Source organism: Dasypus novemcinctus, chromosome 17 (assembly GCF_030445035.2).
Source record: "Dasypus novemcinctus isolate mDasNov1 chromosome 17, mDasNov1.1.hap2, whole genome shotgun sequence".
NCBI classification, from domain to species: Eukaryota; Metazoa; Chordata; class Mammalia; order Cingulata; family Dasypodidae; genus Dasypus; species Dasypus novemcinctus.
Window position 1 is genome coordinate 13,848,355 of NC_080689.1, and position 24,307 is coordinate 13,872,661.

A 24,307-nucleotide genomic window follows, 5' to 3' on the forward strand; every position below is an offset into this window, starting at 1 on the left:
CAAGATTGGAAATGAAACTATCAGGTACAGTGTACTGATCAATGAAGAATGCTTGGTATTTTGGGTGGGACAACTCTTAATTTTGCAGGCCTGAAACTAGCATGGCAGTACATTTAGCATCTTTGGTCCCGAGGGTGCAAAATACCTATAACACTCCCTATTCATCACCAGAAACTCATTTCTAAATGCCTTGGGTATGGGGATGATAATGCCTTCATTTGAGAACCAATACAACTAGATAAAGTATAAGGTGAACAAGTTTGAATTAAGTTTAGTGTTTCTTTCAATGTGAACCTTCTGCCAGGGCACCCTTACCCCTAAAGTATGCCATGCTCGAGCTATTGTGCCATCATCCCAGCTATTCAAACACTGACTGTCAAATTCCGCAAAGTTCTTGAAAGATGTCAACTAAGAACTTTCTATTCTACCCTAATTAAGGCTCATGCAAATAAACAAAAGATTTAACCTTGATTATAAATGACCTAAATTTCTAACTCTGTCCTCTTAAAAGTTCTAGAAACAAATACATCCCAGTCAGCAATGAGCATACCTAATGCCCACAATGTGGGTTTCAAATACAGTTCCTCACCAAAGAGAACTAAAGATTTTGAAGAATACCTGTTCCCTGTCCTGGACAGGAAATTTAAAAGTGAGACTAGTTTTCTAAAAAGCAAATAATGTTCAAAAACTAATGAGAGTATGTCAGAATAAACATAAGAATCAGCTTAACGGAGATCACATTGGCCAAGTCTGGGACAGTTTGAGGATCCAAAAGAACAATGTTTATAACTGTTTCATAAAAAAATTAAATACCTACTGGCTGGTCATCATGAAGGGATTAGACTGGACTTTTTCTCAAACAAAAAACAGGTAGAAAGCTGGACAAAATATATGAAACAACTTTTATTAGATATTGGACAAAATTTGTGCCCACCTCAGTCTGGAGATACTTTCTGAACCACGATGCAAGAAGGGAGAACATAAGCAAAGCATGACAGAATCACTAAGTTAAAAAGCCAAACAAAGGGATTCTGGGAGGCTAAGATGGCTGGAATTGGCAAGGCAGAGTACCTTAGAGAAGAAAACTACATCAAGAAAGCACTCCAGATATATGCACAGCTGACACCTCGAGGCTTTTGCAAATAGTAAACTACGCTAGTATAGGGAGAAATTCCATGATGTCAGGCATGAAACTAATGGGAAACTGTCAGCCAAATAATTCCCATAATTCCCAGGGATCACATAGAGCTGAGAGACTTTTATGCCACAACCAGCCTGTGGTTGGCCCTAATGACCTTAGTCCTCTGGTGTCATACCCATGGTTATCTTAGGTGGCACGCCTAAAGGGACTTTTTTTTTAGCATTTATTTATTTTTACTGTATTTTTTTGAAGATACATGACAAAAAAAGTTACATTAAAAAATACAAGAGGTTCCCACATACTCCACACCCCATCCCACCCCACTTCTCCCACATCAACAACCTCTTTCATCGTTGTAGCACATTCATTATATTTGGTGAATACATTTTGGAGCACTGCTGCACCACATGGATTATAGTTTACATTGTAGGTTACACTCTCCTCCAGTACATTCAGTGGGTTGTGGCAGGATATACCATGTCCAGCATCTGTCCCTGCAAGCAGGATCCCAGAGACAGCCAAAGTAGCTACAACCCCAGGTACTGGTGTTCCTGAGGGCTAAGGAGACACATAGGTTCTACAGTCATGGTAGTTGGCTCCGGAGTTCAGTGCCTTGTCAGTGGGCTCTACTTTGGAATTTGTGTTCCTGAGTGTGATGGAGTTGGACTCAGATGTGACCTTTCTACACATGCCTCTTCTGTCACTTTTACTGAACCCGTGGTTGGCGCTGGGGTTGGTGTATGCCCAGGAGACTTGAATCTCTGTGCTATCCATGTGCTTTGTTGGGCCCTGAGCCTCAGAAGAGCTGTAAGTCCTGCTCTCTAGTTCTTTGGACTTACCTAGGTCAGCTAATAGGGATGTGAAGATGGTCAACCACCACACCAGGGAACTGAGAGTGCATACAACTCCAAGCAGGAAAATCACATCCATCAACCATGGAGGATCTAAGCCCCCTCTCAATATAGAGGTGAAGTGTACATCACTATCCCAGGGTCCACAGGATCGAGGAATAAAATATGGATTAGAGTGGATTTACTGGTATTCTACTATAGAACTATTGTGACTAGTAATGGAAGAAACTATAGCATTGATATGGCCAAAGTGTCCACAGTAGATACTGAGCGAAGAGAGAGGAAAGAAGGGATGTTATGTGGGGGGCATTTCTGCGACTTGAAGTTGTCCTAAATGATATTGAAAGGACTTCAAAAATATTATTACAGTTTCCAATCAGCTGCCCTTAAGATGCGGAGATTATCTGAGAGGGCCCAATGAAATCACACGAGCCCTTAAAAGCAGAAGAGGTATCCAAGAGACATGGAAGATGAGAAAGTCAGAGAGATTCAAAGCATAAGAAACATTCAATACATGATTGTTGGCTTGAAAATGAAGAGAGCCACTAAGCACGTAAATGGGTACCTCAGTTCTACAACCACAAGTAACTTAGTTCTTTTGGCAACCAGTGAGTCTGGAAGAGGACCTTGAACCCCAGATGAAAAGGTCCTTAGCCTATACTTTGTGAGTAAAAAGTGGGCTTATGGGGGAGGAGTCTCAATGTAGTTTAACTCTTGAAAAACCATATCTTTGAGCCAAATTGCTTCTTGGCTCTAGGAAGGAAAAGTGACAGAGGAAATGAGGTCTTAAAGAAGAATCAGTGAGACATCAAAAAGGAAGTGATATTCAGGGGTGAAACAAACTGCTCTCCTCAATTATAAGTGTTTGAGAAGTAATTTGATTTTCCACCACAAACCAGATAAAGGTGAGGCAAATATCTCTATATTGCTATCCATGTAAGGCTCTTACCTGTGTAAAGTTTAATTATATAATTCTCATACTGTGCTAGGCTAAGTCTAATGGGTAGATGCACATGTTACAATGGTCTAATCAATAAGGTACATGAAAGCAGTTGTAAATTCTAAAGTATTTTATAAATGTCCTTTGTTATTTACTAAAAAATAAGAAGTGAGACCCTAGGCAGAGAATCCAACCATCCCTTACCAGAATTATCACCTAATGAAACTGTAGGATACCCAGATACTGTTTGAAACCAATAGTCTGTGGTTATTTCTTATAGTATCAGTAGACAACTGATGCACAGTAGAATGGAAGGGTCTCAGTGAATACCCTGGATATTCAGTAGAAACCCTAGAAGGTTATGGCTTAGTAATAGGGTCAAATTGCCCTAGAGTAAAGGCAATACTAGATGCACCATAACGAAGTAGCTCTACAAGGATAAGGTCAATCCATAAGTACCTTAACTGACTAACTGCTCACTGCTCCTAATCCCTAAAAGAAAGCAAAAAAAAAAAAAAATTAACACTTAATAGCCTAACATTTTCAATGTCCAGCATTCAAAATTACTCAAAATGTCAAACAGCAGGAAATTACTATCATTAACCAAGATACAAGTCAGTCAAAGATGCCTCTAACTCAAAAGCAAAAATATATATATATCAGTCAATAGGAACAGATCCAGAAATTATAAAGATGGCATTAATAGACATGGATGTTAAAACAGCTGAAATATATAAATATATTCCAAATGTTTAAGAGGAAAATATGAATCTAATGAGAGAAATGAGAGATAGTAAAAAGAACCAGACCTTCAACAGCTAAAACTCACAATATCTAAAATGAAAAATTGACTGGATGGGACTAAGAACAGTTTTTACATTGCAGAAGAAAAGATAGCAAAGATACAGCGATAGATATTCTCTGTACTGAAACACAGAGAGAAAAAAAAGAATGAAAAAAGTGACCTCTGGGACATGCAGTTAAGTTGGATTTCTAGAAGGTAAAGGAGAAACAAAAAGCATTTTTTAAATGATAGCCAAAATTTTACCAAATTTGTTGAAAATATAAACCTCCAGATCCGAGAAGCTCAATGAATGGTAAGAAGGAAATGAACACAAACATCACACTTTACAACAGTAAAATTGCTGAAAATTAATGAGAAAATCTTAAAAGCAGCCATAAAATGAAGATACTGCTTTTGGGGAGGAAAAGTAAAAAATAACCACAGACCTCTAGCCTTAAACAATGCAAACAAGAAGACAATAAATAACATCTTTAAAAAGAAAAATTAATAAAAATTTTCAATCAAGAATTATATTTACTAGCAAAATATCCTCTAAAAATGAAGGCCAAATAAAGACTTTTTCAGGCAACCAAAAGCTGAGAATATATGTTGCAAGCAGAACTGCACTTTAAGGTAATGTTTGAGGAAGTTTTTCAGTATGAAAACTTTCATACTAAATGAAATCTTAGATATATGACACAAAGGAAAAAAGAATGTTAGAAATGGTCATGTGTAATAAAATGTAACAGACAATTTTTTAAAATGATAATTGAACTTTTAAAGCAAAAATTAAGGAGTGGGGAAGGGGAAATCAAGGTATACTGTTAAGTTTCTTACAGATATGAAAGAATATATTGTTACTTCAACATAGACTATGATAAAATTAAGATGTATATTGTAAATCCTAGAGCACCTGCTAGAAAATAAAGAGGTATTGCCAATAACCCAAATGGAATTATACAGAGCAACCAATTAATCCAAAATGGATCAGGGAAAGAAAAACAAAGGAACAAAGATAAGAAAATAGAAAACAAATAGCAAAATAGTACACTGAAGACCAATTATCCAGATAATTATCATAAATATAAATTTCCTAAACTCTTATTAAAATTTACTTTAAATATAAAGACATAATAGGCTGAAAGTAAAGGATAGAAAAATATATACCATAAAAATAATAATTGTAAATAAGCTAGAATGACTATATAATATCACAACTAGTATTATTACCAGAGATAAAGAGAAATGTGTATGTACCCAATAACAGATCTTCAAATGCTTAAAGCAAAAACAGTGAGAATGAATGAAGAAATAAATAAATCTACAATTATAATTAAAGATTTCATTACTCTTCACTCAGTAATTCATAGAAAAAGTAAACAAGAAATCAGTAAAGATAGAGAAGACTTGAATAATATTATCAACTAACTTAGATTAGTTGGTATTTTTAGAACACTAGACAATAGCACTAGAACCCACATTCTTTTCACATGAACATGGGATACTAAAAATATAGACCATAAGATGGGATTTAAAACAAGCTTTCAAATAATTCTAAAAGTATTGAAATTATACAGAATATGCCCTTTGAGCAAATGAAATTAAATTAGAGAGCAATAGTGAAAAAATATCTGGAAAACCACAAACATTTAGAAATTAAAGAACACTATTCTAAATAGCATATGGCTCTAAGAGAAATTAAAAAATGCTGTGAGTCAAATGACAATGAAAAACAGCATATCAAAAATTTGAGATGCAGCTAAGCCATGCTTAAAGAGAAATGTTTTGCTTAATTTTTATTTTATATGTGTGTATGCATATTTACATATGTGTAGATATATGAAAGATCTAAAATAAACAATTTAAGCTTCCAATCTAAGTAGCTCAAAAATTAGAGAAAATTAAATCCAAATTGGAAACTTCCTCTGCCTGATAAGGGCATCTATGAAAAATCCACGGGTAAAATCATTTAATGGTGAAGGACTGAATGCTTTCCTTTTAAGATCAGAAACAAGATAAGGGTGCTGATTCCTGCCACTTCTATTCAGTATTTAATGGAGGGTCCAGCTAGTGCAATAAGGCAAGCAAAATAAATAAAAGGCCCACAGATTGGAAAAAAAGTGAAACTATTTTTTTATAGATAGCATGATGATGTATATGGAAAATACTAAGGAATATAACTGATAACTGATATACCTAATAACTAAATTTAGCAAGGTCACAGGATACAGTCAATATGCAAAAATCTATTGTATTTCAATATTCTAGCAAAAAAATTAGAATATTAAAATTTCAAATGTCATTCATAATAAATAGCATATGTATTAGTGAGCCAAAGGGGTGCTGATGCAAAACATGTGAAATCTGTTGGCTTTTATAAAGGTTATTTATTTGGGGTGAAAGTTTACAGTTACCAGGCCATAAAGTGTAAGTTACTTCTCTCACCAAAGCCTATTGCCACTTGTTGGAGCAAGATGGCTGCCAACATTTGGAAACATTCAGGCTTCCTGGTTCCTCTCTTCCCAGGGCTTGCTTCACTATGGGCTCAGCTGCTCTGCTCCTCTGTTTGCTTACTTCCTAGGCTCCACCTCAAAAACTCCCTAATCTGTCCTTTGCCATGTCTTTTCTGTGTGAGTCCCTGCCCACCAAGGGGGTAGAGGGGACTCAACACCCTACTGCTGTGGCCCAATCAAATTCCTAATCATAATTTAGTCAATTAAAAGTGATACCTCTGACAGACCAGCTTACAAACACACTCCAAAAACTATTTTTGGAATTCATAAATAATGTCAAACTGCTACAGCATCAAAAATATAAAATTCTTATGAATAAATCTAGCAAAAGGCATGTAAGATTGTATGCTGAAAACTACTGGAGACATTTTTAAAGGCCTAAATAATGGAGAAGCATACTATTTCCCTGGATTAAAAGACTCAATATTGTTAAGATATCAGTTTTTCTGAAATTGATTTGTATCAATGTAATTCCAATCACAAACTGACAAATCGATTCTAAGTTATATGAAAATGCAATTATCCTATAATAGCCAAAATATTTTTGATTAAGAAAAATAGGGTTGAAAAGTAGGTTGATTTCAAGACTTTCTATTTCATTTGAACAAAGTAGGGTTGAAAAGTAGGTTGATTTCAAGACTTTCTATTCCATTTGAACAATCAAATTAATGCATACAGATAGATGATTGAGTCTTACCTCATAACATGCACAGAAAAAGAAAATGAAATGGATCAGAGTTCAAGACTAATTCTATAAAACTCTCGAAGCATATACAGAAGAAAATCTTTAAACCTTACATTAGGCAACACTTTTTTAGATAAAACACAGAAAACATTAACCATAAAAGAAATAAGTTGCTAAATTTGACTTTGTCAAAATTAAAACTTTTCTTCTAAAGATCTCATTAGGAAAACATAAAACAACACACTGACTGTAAGAATATATTCACAATACATACAATACATATATCTAACAAAAACACGTAAAAACTCTTACAACTCTAAGAAAACAGCTTTTGTTAAAAATAAGCAAAAAGTGTGAAAATATCTCACCAAGATATACTAAAAACCAATAAACACTGAAAAAGATACGCAATATTATTCATCATGAGAAAATGCAAATTAAACTTCAATAAAATGCCACTGCACACCCATTAAAAAGACTGGAAGACTGAAAATACTAAGTATTGGTGAGGAGATGGAGCAAATGGAACTCCCATGTACTGCTGATGGCAATGTTAAATGCTACAGCTACTCTGATAAGTAGTTGGCAGTTTCTTATAAAGTTAAATAAACATACACTTAGCATATAACCCAGCAATTCCACTTCTAGGTTTATTCAAGAAACAGAAAAACCTATGTTCACCCACAAGCTTGTATATAAATGATCATAGAAGCTTTATTTAAAATAGCCCCAAAATAGAAACAATCCAAACATCCATTGACATATGAATGAACAAATCATATTATATCCATAAAATTAGCAGTCTTAGCAATAAAAAGAAGGAACTATAGAAGCACACAATATAGATGAATCTCAAAAACATTATGGTGAGTAAAAGTCAGTCATAAATGAGTATGGTTCCATTCATGTGCAATTCTAGAATGTGCAAAACTAATTTATAGTGACAGGAAGTAGATCAGCAATTGCCTGAGGCAAGAGATCAAGAGGGGGATGATTCCTTGCTATTGGACACAAGGTTCTGTGTTTCAACTGTGATTTTATATATTTATGTTTAAATTCAAGTTTTTCATTTTAAACAAGTCCAGTCTATTCTAAGCAATTTATACTGCAACAAAGCTGATTTTGAAAAACCCGTGAGTCTGGAGTTTGGAGTGATGGTAAAAGAAATAAAAAGAAAAAAATGTGTTTATCACTATTAAGGATGACTATTATTCATCGCCTTATTCTGAAAATGGCTAAATAAGGAAAAACTCAAAGCAATTATACTTTGTTACCAGCTTAAGAAAGTTCTTCTTTACATAAGATAGACCTAATAAATATGAGAAGTTGAAAAGTTAGACTAGAAAATTAACAATTGTTGCACAAATGTGACCTCTCTCTGAGCTGAACTCAGCCTATGGATGTGTTGCCTTCCCCCAGTGTTGGACATGACTCCCGGAGATGAGACTCCCTGGTGCTGAGGGATTACTACCAAGCACTAACTAGCAATGCAACTGGAAAAAGACCTTGACCAAAAGGGGGAAAAGGTATAGACAAGTTTATATGGCTAAGAGACTTCAAAGTGAGTAGGGAGGTCATTTCAGAGGTTACCCTTATGCACTTCTCAGTCAGGATCTCTTTGATTGCCAAAGCGAATACTACCCCAAATAGAGGGCTCCTGAGGGCTCTGGAGACATCCAGACACTATAGCTGGGCAGATAGTTAAAGGAATTTGGTGTTCTGCCAGTGGGCCCTACTTTGGAATTTATGCTCCCCAGTGTGACAGAGTTGGACTCAGTTGTGGTTTCCCTAAACATGGTTCTTCTGACCCTTCTATTAGAGCCTATAATTACTAGTAGAGTTGATAGGTATATGTCCAAGAGACTAAAATCTTTGGGCTGTCCATGTGCCAACTGTGCCCTGAATCTCAACAGAGTTGCAAGACCTTCTCTCTAGTTCATTGGACTCACCCAGGACAACTAACAGGGAGATGATGATGGACAATGACCATCCTAAGGAACTGAGAGGGTCTGCAACTGCAAGCAAGCGAATCCCATCCATCTGCCCTATGGGATCACAGCCCCCTCTCAATTAGAAATAGAGTGGGCAGTACCATCCCAGAATCCTCCGGATTGGGGATGAACTATGGACTAAAGTAGACTTACTGGTATTCTACTATAAACTTATTGTGATTCAAGCAATAGAAGAAATTATATCAGTGATGTGGAGGCAGTGGCCACAGGAAGTTCTGAGGGCAGTCAGGAAAAAACAGGTGTAATAATGGGTGCATTTTCAAGACTTGGGGCTGTACTGAATGACATTGCAATGACGAATATAGGCTATTGCATGTATTGCCATGGTCTGCTAGATTGTGCAGGAGAGAGTGTAAACTACTATGTAAATTATAATGCATACTTAGTAACAATGCTCCAAAGTGTTTTCATCAATTGTAATTTATGTACCACATTAATTAAGGATGTTACTGTGGGAAAATGGGGGAGGTGCAGGGAGCAGGGCATATGAGAACCCCCTATTTTTTTATTTGTGTAAACTAAGTATCATTAAAAAATAAAAATAAAAAATATTTTAAAAAAGAAAAGAAAACTTACTACAAACTATGGTTGTCAAAACAGCATGGTACTGACAGAAAGATAGATATAAAACAAATTTTATAGTGGCAATAAAAAATATCTTATGACATCCTTTCAAACAGATACTTTTATGAGCTCGTACTGAAAATACAACATAACTAAATATAATGTATTTGCTTTTTTTAAAAAAGAAATTATTACAAATCAGATGTGACAAGAGGCATATGGCAAACATAATAGGAAAATGTCATTTGGAGGAGATGCATGCTAGAGTATTTAGGCATGAAATGCCATGACATCAGCAAATTACTCTCAATTGGTAGAGTAAAACTAGATATAGAAAATAGCTAAATAAATACTAGATCAACTGACCAATCAGTCAATTGATTAGATAGAGCAAATTTAGCAAAATTATTTTTTAAATTTGTAAATGTTTTGAGTGCTCATTATGCTATTTTCCTAGTTTTCTGTGTGTTTAATATTTTTCAAGATGAAAGTTGGAAAAATTGCTCCAATTCCTACCACAAAGCAATTCTCTAATGATGTTATATCAACAGGGAGGGGTAATACAAGAAAAGTTTTCCTTTTTGCCTCCACAATATTAATCTAATTTCAAAGTGTTCTCCTATTGCTTGCTGTCTTTCTTCAAACTATGTAGTCATTTACTTAAAATGAAAGACCATTTAAAATTAAAGAATTGCTTCTAATGTTTTCAGGTACAACATGGATGCAGGAAATTTTAGACATGATTCAAAATGATGGAGATGTGGCAAAGTGTAAACGAGCCAACTCTTTAGACAGATACCCTTTTCTTGAAGTATCATTTCCCCATAAGGAAAAACATGGTGAGTAATATTCAATAACATTATTTGTTATCTTGCATTGACTTGGAAAGAAGATGCAGTGGAAGAAAGAGTTAGACTCTCTGTTACTCAAGGCTGCTGTGCATGGGCCAAGAAGTCAAATATTTTTAGCTGGTGATATCTAGCTTCCCAACAAGGCACTCTTTCTACTTATCTTCTTTCTCCTTCCCAATGATCCAATGACAAATAAGCTCCTTTTTTTTTTTCCTACCTTCTGTGTTTGGATCATGGAAGGAATAGAAATCAGTATTAAGCTACTGTAAAATATGGGAATGATTTCTGAAGAAAAACGAGGATAAGAAAGAAGAGCAGTGGAAGGTGGGGAAGGAGGAATAGATTTCATAACAAATTATGGACATTCAAAAATTAATTAAGGGAGCTGAAGACCTTTCCTGAAAGTCCAAAGAGCCAAAAAAAAAAAAAAAAAGGAAAAGGCTTACAAGAAGAATAGAAAGGATGTAGTGTTTTACAATTTCATATGAATATACAGTCTACTCTGTATACTCTGTTGACAAATAAAAATTTGAGGATTTCTCAAGAATGACAACAAAAATGAAAAATGTAAATTGTTTTTCTAGATGTGGATATAGCTATTGAAATGCCTTCACCACGAATATTAAAAACTCACCTTCCTTCACACCTAATACCACCATCTATCTGGAAACAAAAGTGCAAGGTAAAAAGAACTGGCTTTTCAAACTACTCTAAGATTGTGATATAAATTATGTAACAGAAAATATCTCTCAATGGGACATATGTTATTTTTCTTAGACTTTAAGTACTTAAAATAAAGGATTGCATAAGGTGGAATCTTTGGACATCTATGTTTCCTAATATTCTCTTTCCTTTAATCCTAATTCCTTGGTCAAAGTTTTCAAAACATGGTCTATTATGTAGCAAATAAGTGTGTATGAAGTTTAGCTGGGGTAGAAGGAAGAAAGAATATGTTCCTGTGTAAACACAAGTTTTTAAAAAACCTTATTGATGGTAGAGGAGGAAGGTTCAGGAATCAGTCCCTCTACCAGAAAAACTATTAAACAGGTAGGAACTGTCTAAATGAAAAATAAAATAAAATAAAATAAAGTTTTTCTTAGCTATGCTAAATTATTAGAGGATATTCTAATGGCCTCAAAAATAAATGTGTAGGGAGAGGCAGGGCAAGATGGAATCTGAGTGAGCGCACCTCATAATCTCTCCTGCAAAGAAGCAGCTGAGCAGGGTTGGAATCTTGCCAGAACAGGTTGTTTTGGGGGCTTGCAAGTCAGGAGGTGTCTGGATATCAATTTGGAGAGACCATGACAGAAGTAGTGCTTGCTAAAGGTAGAATTGCAGGTTTCTAGCACAGAAATCAGAAACTGCGGGGAGGTAGGACCCTCCACACTAGGGCTGGTGGCTGCAGTGTTCCCTGAAAATTGTCAGTTGTGTGTCAGAGTTCCCAAGGACCATGTTCCCCAGATGCGTGGTCCCCAGGGCGGTATCCCCTAAGCCCTCATAGCCTATGTTCCACAGACCCACATACCTTGAGTGTGCACTATCCCAGACTTCCCTTTCCCAAAGTCAGCACTCCCTGAGGTCCAGAAATACCCTAGCCCTCCAGTTTTGGACTGACTATGAGTGCGAGAGATTTGGTGAGAGGTGCAGTGGGGCCAAACAAGTGCGTGTTCAATTTTTTGGTTCCCCCCCCTTTTTTTCTGAGCATGGAGGAGCATGCCAGCTGGCTTGGGGAGAGCCTGGGAAGAAAGGAGAGGCAAATCTGCTGAGAAAACCCAATTTACCTAAATGCCTTGTGATAGGAAACTTGGTCTGGGAGAAGGTGGAATCAGAAAATCAACTAGTCCTCCTGTAGCATACCTAAGGGAGATGGACTATAGGACCTGCTTTCAAGCTTCCAATAGCATATTTGGAGTTCCTGGTGAGTTATAGTTGCTCTCTCTCTGGAAAAAGTCATTGCTTTCTGTGCTGAGCTGGTTCACCAAGGACCCACTTGAATCTCCTACTGGACCCCTCGTGCAGCTTTCCTACTGCCCTGAGAGAGAGGGAAGTGAGGAAGGGAGAAAGGGGGATCATCAGATTCCTAAGCATTTCATTTAACTGCAAAGAAGATTCCTTGCTTGACTTTGTATGGACTTTTTTGCTGGATTGTCTTCTTGTTTTTCCTTTCTCTATACCCCCAAGGCCCTTTTTTTTAAATTATCTTTTCTTTTTCTTCCTTCCCCCACTTTTTTCTTTCTTTCTCATCTTTTTTATTTTTATTTTTTATATTAGTTGCTGCAGGGGGTGCGTCACACTTGCTGTATTTCCTTATCCTCCATTTCCTAGTTCCTATGTGTACTGATTTTCCCACTAACACTATCCCCTTTCCTCTATATCTTTCTATCCTCCATCATTTATTGTTTCTCTTACATGCCACCTCTCTTTGTTTGGCTCCCAATTTTTCAGACATTTTATTTCTAATATCTTTGTTCTGTTTTCTGTCTTTTATTCACCCTTTACATTATTGTCCTTTTTTTTTCTCTTTCCCTCTCTCCTGAACACACTGGCCTTTTAATCCATACAATATTCCTCCCCAAATTCAGTTAACTATCTCATTATAGGTACTCTACTTTACTTACTGTTATAACACTACACAGCATACATGAGTATAATATCCATTCTCCTAGATCTCACATGGTTCCTTTGTTAATATTTACTATTAATAATATTATTACACATTTTCTTCTCTTACTCATTTTGCTTTCTCTGACCCTAATATTTTCCTTCAAGTGAACTTAGCCAACAACAAGGGAATAGAATAATAAGAACAAAGTGACAAAGAGAAGATTTAACATGCATGCAAAAACAACAACTAATTAAACCCCAAAACTAGACAAAGAAGCTAAGGAACAGATTAAACACATCAAGATAAAATGATGACCAGACACCACCAAAGCTACAAACCAAACCAATAATCAGGAAAACATGGTCCAATCCAATGAACAAACTAAAGACCAGGAAGAGGAGCAGAACATTGAACAAGTAACTAAAGCTCTCAAAACATATATTAGGGACCAATGTGATGAAGTGAAGGAAAAGATTAAGAATATGAAGAAAACACTTGTAGAGAATACAGAAGAAATTGCAATCACACACAAAAAGATAATGGATATGATGGTGATGAACAGCACAATTCAAGAAATCAAAAATACACTCTCAGCAAATAACAGCAGATTCTAAGAGGCGGAGGAAAGAATTAGTGATGTGGAAGACAGTACATCTGAAATTGAACAGATAGTAGAACTGATCGAAAAAAGATAGAAAAAATCCAGCAAGGACTTATGGACCTGAATGACAATGCAAAACATGCAAACATACACATTATAAGAATCCCAGAAGGAGAAAAGGATAAAGGGACAGAAGGGGTGTTGGAGGAAATAATGGCTGAAAGATTCCCAAATTTATTGAGGGAGATGGATGTACATGTCCAGGAAGAACAATGCACCCCAAACACCATAAATTATCCAATGCTCAAGACAAAGAGAAAATACTAAAAGCAGAAAGAGAAGAAAGAATCATCACATACAAAGGAGGGTCCGTAAGATTAAGTGCTGATTTCTCATCTGAAACCATGGAGGCAAGAAGGCAGTGCTATGACATAGTCAAGGTAAGAAAGAAAAAAATTCCAACCAAGAATATTCTATCCAGCTAAGCTGGCATTCAAAAATGATGGAGAGTTCAAAATATTCACAGATAAACAGAAACTAAGAGAGTATGCCAACAAGAATCCTGCCTTTCAAGAAATATTAAAGGGAGTTCTGCAGGAAGAAAGAAATAAATAGGAGAGACAGGGTTGGAGGAGAGTGTAAGAGCAACTAAAAAGACAAAAATAGAAAACAAACAAACAAACAAAATATGACAAACACAAATCCAAAGAAAAATGGCTAATATAAGTAATTCCTTGAAAGTAATAATACTGAATGTCAATGAATTAAACTCATCTATCAAGAGACTCAGAGTAGAAGATTGTGTAAGGAAATATGACACATCTATATGCTGTCTACAAGAAACACATCTTAGACCCAGAGATTCATTGAGGTAGAAAGTGAATGGCTAGAAAACATTCTTACAAGCAAACAATAACCAAAAAAAGGGCAGGAGTAGCTATATTAATACCAGACAGAATAGACTTTAAATGCAAAACTATTGTGAGAGACAAAGATGGACTCTACATATTAGTGAAAGGGACAATCTTTCAAGAAGAAAGAACAATCATAAACATTTATGCTCCTAACAAGGGCACCTCCAAATACATGAGGCAAACACTGGAAAAACTAAGTGAAGGAATAGATGCAATGAGAATTATAGTCAAGAACTTTAACACACCACTCTCACTATTAGACAGACATCTCAAAAGAGAATCAATAAAGAAACAAAAACTTTGAAAAATATATTAGCGGAGCTGGACTGAATAGACTCATACAGATAATTACACCCAAATACAGCAGGATATACATTGTTCTAAATTGCATATGGATCATTCTACAAGATAGACCACATGATAGTCACAGAAAAAGATGCAATGAATTCAGAAAGACTGATATCATACAAAATAATTTCTCTGACCACAGTGGAATGAAGCTGGAAATCTGCAAGGGCCAGAGACCCAGATTTGGCAACAAGATATGGAAGTTAAACAACACAGTCTTAGAAAAACAATGGGTTAAGGAGGAAATCTCAAAATAAATAAATAACTATCTTGAAACTAATGAAAATGATAACACAGCATTTCAAAACTTATGGAATGCAGCAAAAGCAGTACTGAGAGGGAAATTTATAGCCATAAATTCATACATCAAAAAAGAAGAAAGAGCCAAAATTGAAGAGCTCCCTGCACACTTCGAGGAATTAGTAAAAAAACAACAAAGTAACCACAAAGGAATAAGAAAGAAAGAAATAACAAAGATCAGAGCAGAGCTAAATGAAATAGAAAATAAGAATACACTTGGAAAAATAAATAAAACCAAGAGCTGGTTCTGTGAGAAGATCAATAATACGGACAAACCATTAGCTAGACTAATGAAGAAAAAAAGAGAAAAGATGTGACTACACAAAATAAGAAATGAGAAAGGAGATATCGCCACTGACCCCACAGAAATAAATACTAACATAAGAGGATACTTTGGAAAACTATATTCCAACAAGAAGGACAATTTAGAGGAAATGGACAAATTCCTAGAAACACATAAGCAGCCTATATTGACAAAAGAAGAAACTGACAATCTCAACAAACCAATAACAAGTAAAGAGATAGAATCAGTCATTAAAAACCTCCCTACTATAGGGACAGACACTGGATACTGTATGTCTGCCATGGCCCACTAGGTGGAATGGGGGAGAGTATAAAAGACAATGTAAACCATTACCATGTGGTGCAGCAGTGCTCCAAAATGTATTCACCAGGGCATCGGACTTGGCCCAGCAGTTAGGGCGTCCATCTACCACATGGGACATCCACGGTTCAAACCCTGGGCCTCCTTGACCCATGTGAAGCTGGCCCATGTGCAGTGCTGATGCGCATAAGGAGTGCCATGCCACACAGGTTGTCCCCTGTGTAGGGGAGCCCCACGTGCAAGTAGTGTGCCCTGTAAGGAGAGCTGCCCAGTGTGAAAGAAAGTGCAGCCTGCCTGGGAATGGCACCGCACACACGGAGAACTGACACAATAAGATGACACAACAAAAAGAAACACAGATTCCTGTACCACTGACAACAACAGAAGCGGACAAAGAAGACACAGCAAATAGGCACAGAGAACAGACAACGGGGACGGGGGGGAGGGGAGAAGGGGAGAGAAATAAATGAATAAATAAATCTTTAAGAAAAAAATGTATTCACCAGATGCAATAAATGTCCCATGACAATGAAATAGGTTGTTGATTAGGGACAAGTGGGGTGAGGGGGTGGAGGTATGTGGGGACATCTTATATTTTTTAAATGTAACATTTTTTTAAAAAATAAAGAGAGAGAGAGAGAGAAACCTCCCAACTAAGAAAAACCATGGACCAGATGGCTCACAGGTGAATTCTACCAAACATTCCAGAAAGAAATAACACCAATCTTGCTTAAACTCTTCCAAAAAATTGAAATGGAAGGAACATTGCCTTATTCATTCTATGATGCCAACATCACCCTAGTACCAAAGCCAAACAAAGACTCTACAAGAAAGGAAAATTACAGACCAATCTCTCTAATGAAACTAGACATGAAAATACTCAACAAAATACTTGCTAATCATATTCAACAACACATGAAATGAATTATACGCCATGACCAAGAGGGATTTATTCTGGGTATACAAAGATGGTTCAACATAAGAAAATCAATTAATGCAATATACCATATAAACAGATTGAAGGAAAACAATCATACGATCATATCTATAGAAGCAGAAAAAGCATTTGACAAAATATAGCACCCTTTCTTGATAAAAACACTCCAAAAGTTTGGAATACAAGGAAACTTTCTGAACATGATAAAGGGTATATATGAAAAGCCCACAGCTAATGTCATTTACAATGGTGAAATCCTAAAATCTTTCCCTCAAATATCAGGAACAAGAATAGGATGCCCACTATTGCCCCTTGTATTTAACATTGTCTTAGAAGTAGTTGCTCAAACACTTAGGCAAGAACCAGATATAAAAGGCTACCAAATTAAAATGAAGAAGTCAAAATTTCACTATTTGCAGATGACATGATCCTATACATAGAAACCCTGAGAAGTCTACAACAAAGCTTCTAGAACTTATAAAGGAGTTCAGTAAAGTTGCAGATTATAAGATCACTGTGCAAAAATCAGTAGCATTTCTGTACACCAATAATGAGCAATCTCAGGAGGAAATCAAGAAATGAACACTGTTTACAATAGAAAATTAAAAAAATCAAATCCCTAGGAATAAATTTAACTACAGATGTAAAAGGCTTATTCATAGAAAACTACACAACACTGTTCAAGGAAATCAAACAAAGACTTAAATAAATGGAAGACTATTTCCTGTTCATGGATAGGAAGACTAAATATTATTAAGATGTCTATCCTACCAAAACTGATCTACAGATTCAAAGCAATCCCAATAAAAATCAACACAGTATTATTGACTGAGCTAGAAAAACTAGCTATGAAATTTATTTGGAAAGGAAAGAGTCCCCAAATAGCCAAAGACATATTGAAAGAGAAAAATGAAATTGGAGGAACCACAATGCCTGACTTCAAAACATATTACAAAGCTACAGTAATGAAAACGGCATTGTATTGGCACAAGGATAGACACACTGACCAATGGAAGTGAATTGAGAGTTCTGATATAGATCCTCATGTATAGAGACATATGATATTTGACAAGGCCACGAAACCCACTCAAATGGAAGAGAATGGCCTCTTCAACAAATGGTGCCTGGAGAACTGGATATCCATATGTAAAAGAATGAAAGAGATTACCAATTCACCCCTTATACAAAAATCAACTCAAGATGGATCAAAGACCTAAATATAAGAACCAAGACCATAAACACCTTGGAAAGCAAAGGATGGAAGCATCTATAGGACCTTGTAATAGGAAAAGGCTTCATGAACTTCACACCCAAAGCATGAGCAGCAAAAGAACAAATAGATAAATGGGACTTCCTCAAATTTAAAGCCTTTTGCACCTCAAAGGAGTTTGTGAAGAAAATGAAAAGAGAGCTTATACAATGGATGAAAATATTTGGTAACCATATATCCAATAGGAGACTTATATCCTGCATATATAAAAAACTCCTATATCTCAAAAATAAAAGGCCAAACAACCCATTTGAAAAATGGGAAAAAGATTTGAACAGACACTTCTCCAAAGAAGAAATATAAATGGCTAAAAGGCACATGAAAAATTGTTCAAAATCACTAGCTTTTAGGGAAATGCAAAGCAAAACTACAATGAGATACTATCTTTCTCCCTTAAGACCGGCTGCTCTCAAAAAAACAGAAGACTAAAATGCTGGAGAGGATGTGGAGGAATGGGGACACTCATCCACTGCTGGTGGGAATGTAGAAGGATCCGGCCATTCTGGGGGACAGTTCGGTGGTTTCTCAAAAAACTAGCTATAGATTTGCATTTGTCCCAACAATTCAATTACTGGTTATATACCCAGCAGAATTGAAAACAAGGACACAAAACAATATATGCACACCAATGTTCATAGCAGCACTATTCACTATTGACAAAAGTTGGAAACAACCCAAATGCCCATCAACAGATGAATGGATAAATGAAATGCGGTATATAAATACAATGGGATACTTACTCAGCTATAAGAATGAATACAATACAAACACATGTGATAACATGGATGAATCTTGAGGACCTTATTTTGAGTGAGGCAAACCAGGCATTGAAAGACAAATACTACATGACCTCTCTGATATGAAATAAGTAAACCAAGCTGTCTCAGAGAGTTAAAGACTGGATCATAGGCTTAAAGGAAGTTGCGGGGTAGAGGAAGGTTGAGAGCTCACACCTACATGGGTGAAATCTATGATAAGCTGTAGGTAAGTATTTGTACAGGGAAGGGTTAAAATGGGGGCATAGGGATAATTTTGGGTGGGGTTTGTGGACTTGAGGGGGGCTAGAGATGGGAGGGTGGGTCAGATGGTCCAAGAATTTGGGGGGAAGGTGGGGGAACATTTGAACATAGGGGATTGTCAGGTATGTGGTTGAAACTATAATGTTGAGAAAACTCTTTAGAAAAATAATAAGGAAGGTTACCTATTTACGATGCTTAAGGGGGTGCATTTGACACAAGGCAGGCTTCTAGGGAGTGAGTGAGTGCTCATTTTGTCATAGTGGGTTACATCATTGGATGGAGACCCATGGATGAGAGTGAAAGTATACACACATCCTGGGGAGGACTGATGTTCTCAAATAGAGGGAATTGTATCTTTCAAGAAAATTGGTGGCTCAAATGGTTTAGGGCAGTTGAGCATGTCAAGCCCTCAACATTGTTGCAAGTATGTCTGAATATGGTCTTTCAAGTAACGAAGTTTGATTGTCACTATGGGCCCTGAGGGGAGGGGGAAAGAGGTATTGAATAGATGAAATCAGTGTAACTGAGGGGCAATGGAAGTGTTCCACAAGATCATGCAATGATGGATATATGACATGTTAAATTACACCAAAAATGTATAAAAGTCTGTAGGCTAAAATGTAAACCATAATGTATAAAATAACTAAAAATTTAGAAAATTGTATAGTCTAAAATATAAACCATAATGTAAACCCAAATGAAACCATATTTGAAAGCTATTGTTTCAATATCTGTACATCAGTGGCAGCAAATATAATATGAACATGTAAAAAGATCATTGCTGGGGAGGGGATAAAGTGTTTGATGTTGGATATGTGGGAGTATCGTGTATCGTATATATGAATTACTGTGATCTAAAACTTTTGTCAAGACAAACTTAGTAATTAGAAAAAGAAAAAGAAAAAGAAAGGATGTAGACACTAAGGAAGACATGGAAGAAATTGCCTTGTCACTGTACATACAGGGCAACACTTATTGCAGTGGTGAAAGGCAAAACATCAAAAACAAATATTTTCATTTTTTCATTTTTTGATATCCCAATTTATTTTTACTTTATTTAATTTTTCTAAACTAGTATGCATTCTATATCTAACCTTTAAACCCATCACTATATTCCATTTTACTATTAATGGAACATTGCAATATATTAAGCTTCATTTTTGAAGAAGTTTTGGACCACAGAGAGGTTCAAATATGGCAGGGGGGGGAACACTGGTGTGGGGTGTTATTGATAGGGGGCACATAGGAGTTCTCCAGGGCATGTATACAGGGTACATAAAAATGTTTGGATATTTTCATAGTGGTTTCATTTAAAAGCAACTAGTGAAGGAGTGCTGAGTTCCTAGCCAGGAGAGCTCTATCACATTCCCCAATGGAACAGCAACAATCCCCCAAGTGCAATGGCAAGGACCAATAAAGTCAGATGATCCAACAATGAGCCCTTGATACTGATGACAAAGCTTATGAGCCTGTGTGCCTGAAATATGAACTAGGCTGAGAGCTGCAGGATGCCTAAGAGTTATCTCCTGAGAATCTCCATGTTGCTCAAATGTGACCACTCTCTAAGCCAAATTCAGCATGTAAATGCATTACCTTCCCCCCAGCATGGGACATGACTCCCAGGGATGAGCCTTCCTGGTGCTGAGGGATTTCGACAAAGCATCAGCTGATGATGTAACTAGAAAAAGGTTTTGAATAAAAGGGTCAACTCAGATCAGCAGAATATCTCATCCTACATGTAATATCAGGTATTAAAAACTGCCTTTTGATCTTGAATAAAGGGGAAAATGGACAGGACAAATGAGTTTATATGGCTATGAGTCTCCAAAAATGAGTCAGAAGGTCATCAGAGGGGTCACATTATGCACACCTCAGCAGGGTCCCAGACACAGCCAAAGTAGATACAATCCCAGGTACTGGTTCTCCTGAGGGCTTCATAGACCCACAGGTCCTATGTTCATGGCAGATGGCTCTGGAGTTCAGTGCCATGTCAGTTGGCCCTACTTTGGGTTTTGTGTTCCTGAGTGTGATGGAGTTGGACTCAGATGTGACCTTTCTACACATGCCTCTTCTGTTACTTTTAACCAATTTGGGGTTGGAGCTGGAGTTGATGTATACTCAGGAGACCTGAATCTCTGGACTGTCCATGTGACACCCAGGCCCTGAGCCTCAGCATACTTGCAACTACTATCCTCTGGTCTATTGGACTTACCCCGGCCACCTAAGATGGAGGTGAAGAAGATCAAGCAGCACACCAGGCAGTCAAAAGTGCCTACAATTGCAAGCAGGAGAATTACATCCATCATCCATGTGGAATCTAAGCCCCTCTCTATATAGAGGTGGAGTGGACATAACTATGCCAGGCTCCATAGTATGGAGGAATTGAGTATGGATTAGAGTGGACTTACTGATATTCTACTATGGATCTATTGTGATTAGTAATGGAAGAAATTGTAGCATTGATGTGGAGAAATTGGCCATGGTAGCTGCTGAGGGTAGGGAGAGGGAAGAAGAGATGTGATGTGGGGGCATTTTCAGGACTTGGAGTTGTCCTGGGTGGTACTGCAGGAACAGATGCTGGATGTTGTGTGTCCTGCCATGGCCCACTGGGTGGACTGGAGGAGAGTATAAACTACAAGGTAGACCAGTGTCCATGTGTTGCAGCAGTGCTCCAAAATGTATTCACCAAATGCAATGCATGTCCCACAATGATCAAAGAGGCTGTTGAAGTGGGAGGAGTTGGGTGAGGGGTTTGGGGGTAAATGGGAGCCTCATTTTTAATGTAACATTTTAAAAAATAGAGAGAAAAAAAAAATGTGTAGGATCTGCTTTTCTCTAGGCTTCCATACTTGCATTATCCACCCAAATGACCAAGGTAAAAACTTGACATCATTAACTATTTTGCCCTCATATTTGATCTCTCACAAAGTCCAATTAATTCCATAACATCTTTCTAATCTGTCCAGCACACATCACAACCACCTGAATCCACTCCTCTTGCCTTACAATTTCTCTGCCTGCCTTTCATCTTTCTAAAACACAGATCTGACTAAGGCACTTCTCTACTTTAAATATTTATAAAGATAGATTAATGATGAAGTCCAAATTCTCTGTATGACTTTTCAAGACCTTGGACTCTGGACTTTGCTTCAGGTCCAGCCCAATTTCTTCATGCTCCCCCATTCGTATAACAGTCATCCTGAAAATCTGTCAGGTCCTTGAACACACATAGCTTTCTCACACACTGAGCCATTTCACATGCTATTCCAAATGACTCAAAAATTCTCTTCCCCACCCATCTTTATCTGGCTAATATCCTTGTTATTCTTTAGAACACCTACTTTGAGAAACTTCCCCTGACAACACATGGCTGGATATGTTTTGTGTATACACACAGGCATAAGTGTGATATGTTTGTCCCATCATTGTATTTAACACTGTATTGTGATTTTCTCTTTTCTTGCTTCTCTGATATATTGTGAGATTTCTGAAAGAACAGACTAGGTCATCCAATTTTATGTTCTCAAAAATGTGTGGCACATAGTAAGGGCTTACTAAATATTAGTTGAATTGATGATCATCAGTTCTCAACCAGTAGATTGCCATGCTACTTTCTACCTTTTTCCTGGATTCACAGAGAGAAGTCAAGAGTAATCCAAGTATTTATATATAATCCTCAGTAAAAGTTTCATAGGTATATCAATGCATTATACTTGCATTGGTCTCAGTGTCCTGACTTTTCTTTTCCAGACCTGATCCCACTATGTATTAGTGGGAAAATCACTCGAATTCTCTCTCAGTACTTTATTGATTAAAGGAAGATACTACTCCTCTCACTACCTAACCCTAACATTTATGGGAGTCAAATAAGACAGCATATGAGTGAATAGGCTTTCTCAATCCCTCATTTACCTCAATTTTGAAACTGGAAAATTTCTACTCACCCATCAAGATGAAGTTGAGACTCGTTGTTTCATGGTACCTTTCTTCAATGCCCAGGAATGCTTTATCTCTTCTTCATATTATGACCACTTAGCAGATTAGATCATATTTCAATCATTATTTACCTTGGTCAAGTTTTTACCTTGGTCAGTTGGGTAGATTTTAGGATTGTCCTAATTATATTCATCTTCCTATATAAGTTATGACCACTCTAACAGCATAAGCACTCCCATTTATCTTTGTATCTCCCAGGTCCAACAGAGTAAAAGGTCAAAGAAGGGGCTCAGTTTGACCAGTAAAATTTATAAAATACTACATACTTATAATGAAGTTTTCATTGTATTGGAAAACTCTTCTGCAATACTTTTTTATCTGTTTTATTTTTCTTTCTCTGGATTCCTGCCCTCTCCTTGATTTTAGGTTATCTGTGTTGCCAGAAATGCCAAGGATTGCCTTGTATCTTACTACCACTTTCATAGGATGGCCTCAATATTGCCTGACCCTCAAAGCTGGGAGGAATTTTGTGAGGATTTCATGTCTGGGAAACGTGAGTACAAACTGGTATTTTGGTACTCTATCTTTCAGGAGGTTCTATTAATAACAATAAGAAGAGCATTTAGAATTCTGGTAGAGTGTGGTAACAAATGCCACTCTGAGGGACCAGGTCTTGTCTTACCCCACAGGACTTAGGAAGCTGGGTAGAAGAGAGTCTTTCCAAAATTGGATTCAAATGTAAATGAGGTCATATACATGTGTGATAAGTGCAAGTGGGGGAAGGGAAAATTCCTGAAGTCCTGGATTTGAGCTTTCAAACTCAATTTCAAGAATAATAAGAGGATTTCTTTTATCACCATTCTTAAGATACTTACCTGAGCGAATATCCTCATTCTGAGGAAATACAAATAGCTGTATTAACCATTCAAGTATTAAGTATTAAGTATACATCCTACTCTCAGCTATATAGGATACATTGATCATTGACTGATCAATTCATAGATAAATAGATGGATTAATAAAGGGATAGATAGAATGATACGGCAATGTAAAATATTAAAATTGGTGGATCTGGGTATCTGGGAGTTATATGTTGGTGTTCTCTGCATGTGTGTTTTTTTTTGTTACATATTTATTGATACATATTAATAAAGCATACAATTTATCCAAAAAAATAATAAGAGGAGACATATTTCATACAGGAAAACCTCAGGCCGTGGGGAGGTAATGAGGTGACTTTTTGTTGGTTTGGTCCAATCATATTATCAAGCTGCAGGAGCTACTGTGTATAGACATAAAAGTTATGTTCTGCACAACCACAGAAGGTACCATTCCCATTGAACACAATGCCAAAGGCATCCTCTGAGGTTTACAACTGGTATTTATGTACAGCTGTTCAACTAAAGCAATTTCAATCGTCCCTAGCAGACTC

At 36.7% G+C, this 24,307-nt stretch overlaps 1 protein-coding gene across 2 annotated transcripts in view; it reads left to right on the top strand.

Annotated features, from left to right (window-relative positions):
* LOC101434890 (sulfotransferase 1C3-like) overlaps window positions 1-24,307 on the top strand; it is a 37,868-nt gene that overhangs the window by 6,838 nt on the left and 6,723 nt on the right. For both annotated transcript variants that reach the window (XM_004478410.5, XM_004478411.5), the window contains exons 3-5: window positions 10,201-10,329; window positions 10,926-11,023; window positions 23,302-23,428. In XM_004478410.5, the coding sequence (XP_004478467.1) occupies window positions 10,201-10,329; window positions 10,926-11,023; window positions 23,302-23,428 (354 nt within the window). The remainder of the gene's footprint in view (window positions 1-10,200; window positions 10,330-10,925; window positions 11,024-23,301; window positions 23,429-24,307) is intronic.